Source organism: Populus nigra, chromosome 4 (assembly GCF_951802175.1).
Source record: "Populus nigra chromosome 4, ddPopNigr1.1, whole genome shotgun sequence".
Taxonomy (NCBI): domain Eukaryota; kingdom Viridiplantae; phylum Streptophyta; class Magnoliopsida; order Malpighiales; family Salicaceae; genus Populus; species Populus nigra.
The window spans coordinates 10,778,949-10,783,064 of NC_084855.1; the positions used below are offsets into that span (position 1 = coordinate 10,778,949).

General features: G+C 34.7%; 1 protein-coding gene across 1 annotated transcript; it reads left to right on the top strand.

Moving 5' to 3' along the window:
- Nucleotides 1–461: 461 nt before the first annotated feature.
- On the top strand, nt 462–2,329 carry LOC133690531 (zinc finger protein ZAT4-like). The gene has a single exon (XM_062110758.1). It carries the CDS (start codon nt 783–785, stop codon nt 2,220–2,222), a length of 1,440 nt encoding a protein of 479 aa, XP_061966742.1. The 5' UTR covers nt 462–782; the 3' UTR covers nt 2,223–2,329.
- Nucleotides 2,330–4,116: the final 1,787 nt, after the last annotated feature.

Here is a 4,116-nt window from a genome sequence, read left to right on the forward strand (position 1 = left end):
TGACAACGTCTAACACAATTAATTTTCTAGGGATAATTCACTTAATCTTATATTTAAACGAATATCACATTGAAATTAGCTTCTTACAATGTCCTTGTTTGAAATAGGATCAAGGAGACCCTAAAACTCAGCCAAACTGATCCGCATTGCACTCAAAATTTCATGAATAAAAGGTGGAAACAAACAAATAAATGTTTTTGTTAGAAAAATGACATGATATATATATATATATATATATATATATATATATAAAATAAAAATAAAAGGAGAATGGTTAATTAGTGACAATCATAGTTATGTTACATAATATTTGTGTGGAAAAGGAGCTTGAACTAACCGACAAACAAGGAGAAGCATGGATTTTTAGTTTTCTTGGCTTGGAATTGAAGGGATATGAATAGGTATGGCAGTTAGAACCACTACTCTCTTCCCCTTTCACTCCCTCACTCACCACTCTCTCTTTCTGCCATAGACGTACGGACCTCCTTTTGTTTCTTTGACCGGTGGCACCACCACCACCACAATGTTGTAGAAAAAGTCTCTAGCCCTCTTAACCAGCTCCCACCACTTGTCATCACACTCCTCAACTATTATTTACTCCTATCTGTCTCTCAACCATCACTATATCTAGAAACTAGGTCTGTCTAGCACTCCTCTTAACCATACAACCCTACAGCAAGTTTTTCTACAAGAACAAACTTCACCCCGTTTGATCTCTTCCATTGTTATTAGTTAACCCCACTTCTCTTAGTTGTCTATTTCTCTCTTTTTTTTTTCATTATATGGCTTTGCTTGTGGATCAACAATCAAACTTCAAACACTTTTGTAAGATTTGCAAGAAAGGATTTATGTGTGGAAGAGCACTAGGAGGGCATATGAGGGCACATGGTATAGGTGACGAGAATATTGGCAACGTCGATGATGAAGATCCTGCAAGTGATTGGGAAGATAAATTGGGAGCCAATGTGCCCCCAGGAACCAGGCGTATGTATGCTTTAAGAACGAATCCGAATCGATTAAAGAGTTGTCGGGTTTGTGAGAATTGTGGAAAAGAATTCTTGTCATGGAAGTCTTTTCTTGAACATGGAAAATGCACGTCCGAGGATGCTGATCAATCACTTCTTTCGTCTCCAGGATCGGAAGAGGAGGATGGCACGCCAAGAAGGAGTTCCGGTTGGTCTAAAAGAAAACGATCATTGAGAGCTAAAGTGAGCAATTTGAACTTAAGTTGCCCATCAAGTGAAGACGAAGATCTTGCCAATTGCCTCATGATGTTATCTAATGCAACTACAGTTGATCCTTTAGAAACCGAGCCTGAGGAGTCTTGTGCATCGGCTAGTAAGGAAGAAGAGCGAAGAAATCCGACGAATTTTATGGCTCCTATGGAACATAAGCCACCATTGGAGAAAGCCAAGGGGATTGCTAAAGGAATGTTTGAATGCAAAGCATGCAAGAAAGTTTTCAGTTCACATCAAGCATTAGGTGGACATAGAGCTAGTCACAAGAAGGTTAAAGGATGTTATGCATCCAGGCTCGATCAAAGCATGGATTATAGTCTAGCTGATCATGATGAAGATGTGGTCACACATGAAGAATTCTTTCCAGCTAAATTGACATCCACTTTGCAATTCGATCATGGTTCGACTCCTCCATTAATCGCTTCCACTTCAAAAAGGAAATCGAAAGTACACGAATGCTCGATATGCCATCGTGTTTTTTCATCAGGACAAGCATTAGGGGGTCATAAAAGGTGTCATTGGCTCACATCTAATACACCAGACACTTCATCTTTGCCCAAGTTCCATCAATTTCAGGACCACTTGGACCAAATTCATCAGCGACCAAAGTTCATCAACAATTCTGAGCAATTAGATCTCACACTTGATCTCAATCTTCCTGTCCATCAAACAGTTACAAATCCTTCAAACATCGAAGTTTCTACTGAGATTTATTTACAACCTTGGACAGGAGTTGATGCAAAATTAAAGGATGACAACAATCATCAGCACCAAAACGAAGATCATCATGACGACAAAGACAACAATAACAACGATAATAATTATTACAGTACTTCAGTTCAGAATGTGGATGATGAAGCAGACAGTAAGTTGAAGTTAGCTAAACTTAGTGAATTAAAAGACATGCGCACTAGTGGAAGCTCATCTCCTTGGTTGCAGGTGGGGATTGGTTCAACTACTGATTTGGGAACTGAAAAATTATAAAATTTTGTGACTCAATATGGGGCTTCAAACTTTTACTTTTTGATTCTTTAATTTGTCCAATTTTGTATTTAAAAACTGTAATTACAAACAGATTCGTAATTATAATTGTTACACCAGTCACTGTAATTTTTGGTTGGGTCCAAGAAACTTCAATCTATATATACACACCCCCACCACCCCCACACCAACTCCCCCCCCCCCCACCACACACACACACTCACACAACGTTTTTCAAAAGGAAAGTTTTTTCAGTATAATGTATAATTCAATGTGTTTAAGAGGAGTGGCTGAAGTACTCTTTGCTAATTATATCCTCAAATTATTCCAAAACGAGTTCAACAGAGTAATCCGAAAAGTTTTGTGGCTAAGCACATAGATAGGATGTGCAATATTGCTCTCCTTCTACCTCGTAGAAAAATTATAAGATGGGACCTGGTCTAGATTTAATTCATTTTAGTTTAATTAAAAACCGTTAATTAATGAATAGATACACTCACAAACACAAATCTATTAGCATAATGTAAAAATAAAAGCTTAAAGGAAAAAAAATGGAAATGGTAGATGCATGATTATGCATTAGAGATTTGTTTTTTTCCTAGAGGACAACAGAGAATTTTGCCCCCTGGAGGGCAATAGAGATTTTCCAATTAATAGGATACCTTGTTCTTTGATTTTCTTTAGGTAAGAGAACCAAAATGTTTTAACTAAATCGAAAAAATGGTTAATATAAAAATATTGTTACTAATTTTTAAGTGGAAATAAATTAGGCTAATTATATAACATAATCCTCTAACCATTACACAATTATAATTAAGATCCCGTTTCATCATATGATTCAAGATATGTCGTGATTAAGAAAATACTTAGCCTTTCATATAACCGTATTAACTCTTGTCATTGAATGTGCAATATAAAACAATGCTTTTTCACCCAAGAAAATCTAATCTATATGTAAATTTTGTTTGTTTTTAGAAAAATATTTTTTTTATTATTTTTCATTAATAAACAAATACTAGAAAATAAGTTAAAAGAAAATATGTTTCAATCAATCCTTTTATAGTGCAAATATGAAGAACAATATTTTTCCTTGCACCTTAATCTTTATCATCACCTCATGACCGCTACTTCACCGCTCACCACCATAATCATCACTTTATCATCATTTTATTATAACCCTCATTACCATAATTACCACCACCACTTACCATTATTTTATCACTAATATAACTATCATTTAATCATTATCCTACTATAACCCTCTAACACTATTATCATTGTCATTGCCTAATTTTGTCCTATTTTAATAAAAAAATAGAAAATTCTTAAGAAAATGCATTTTCAATGAAATTCGATCAATTTCTGGTCATTTCATAACTTTTTACTTTTTTTGCTTATGATTTTTGTATTTATATTTTTTAAAATAAAAAATTCAAAAAAAAAAAGGAAAAGAAAGGAGAAATGGATGGGAACCAATTTGAACATTGGAAACCCCATCCCCAGACAACCAAAAAATAAGGGAACTTTTTTTAAAACTAACATAGTTTCAAGAAAGTTAACAGGGAATGATACAGTTTTGAAAAGTTTCGAGGAAAGTGACATACTTTGTAAAGAATCACCGTTGAGAATCGTGGTTATTGAAGAACCATTATTCATAATAACGGTTTAAATAAAAACCGTGATTTAGAATCAAGGATTTAATGGAATAGAGGTTCCTTAACAATAATAATTCTGAATCGCGTTTACAATGCATTTATAAACACCCTTATATATGGGCAAGTAGTTACTACTATGGCTATCCAGGATAAGATCACATTATATGAGCGTGCATTCAGACTAGCACCCCATCCTGAAATGTTTAAGGGGAACACTTTATTCATGAGATGACTTAAGGAAG

What these genes read in the sequence shown, in the direction of transcription:
- LOC133690531 (XM_062110758.1), top strand. Translation starts at nt 783, where the DNA reads ATGGCTTTGCTTGTGGATCAACAATCAAACTTCAAACACTTTTGTAAG.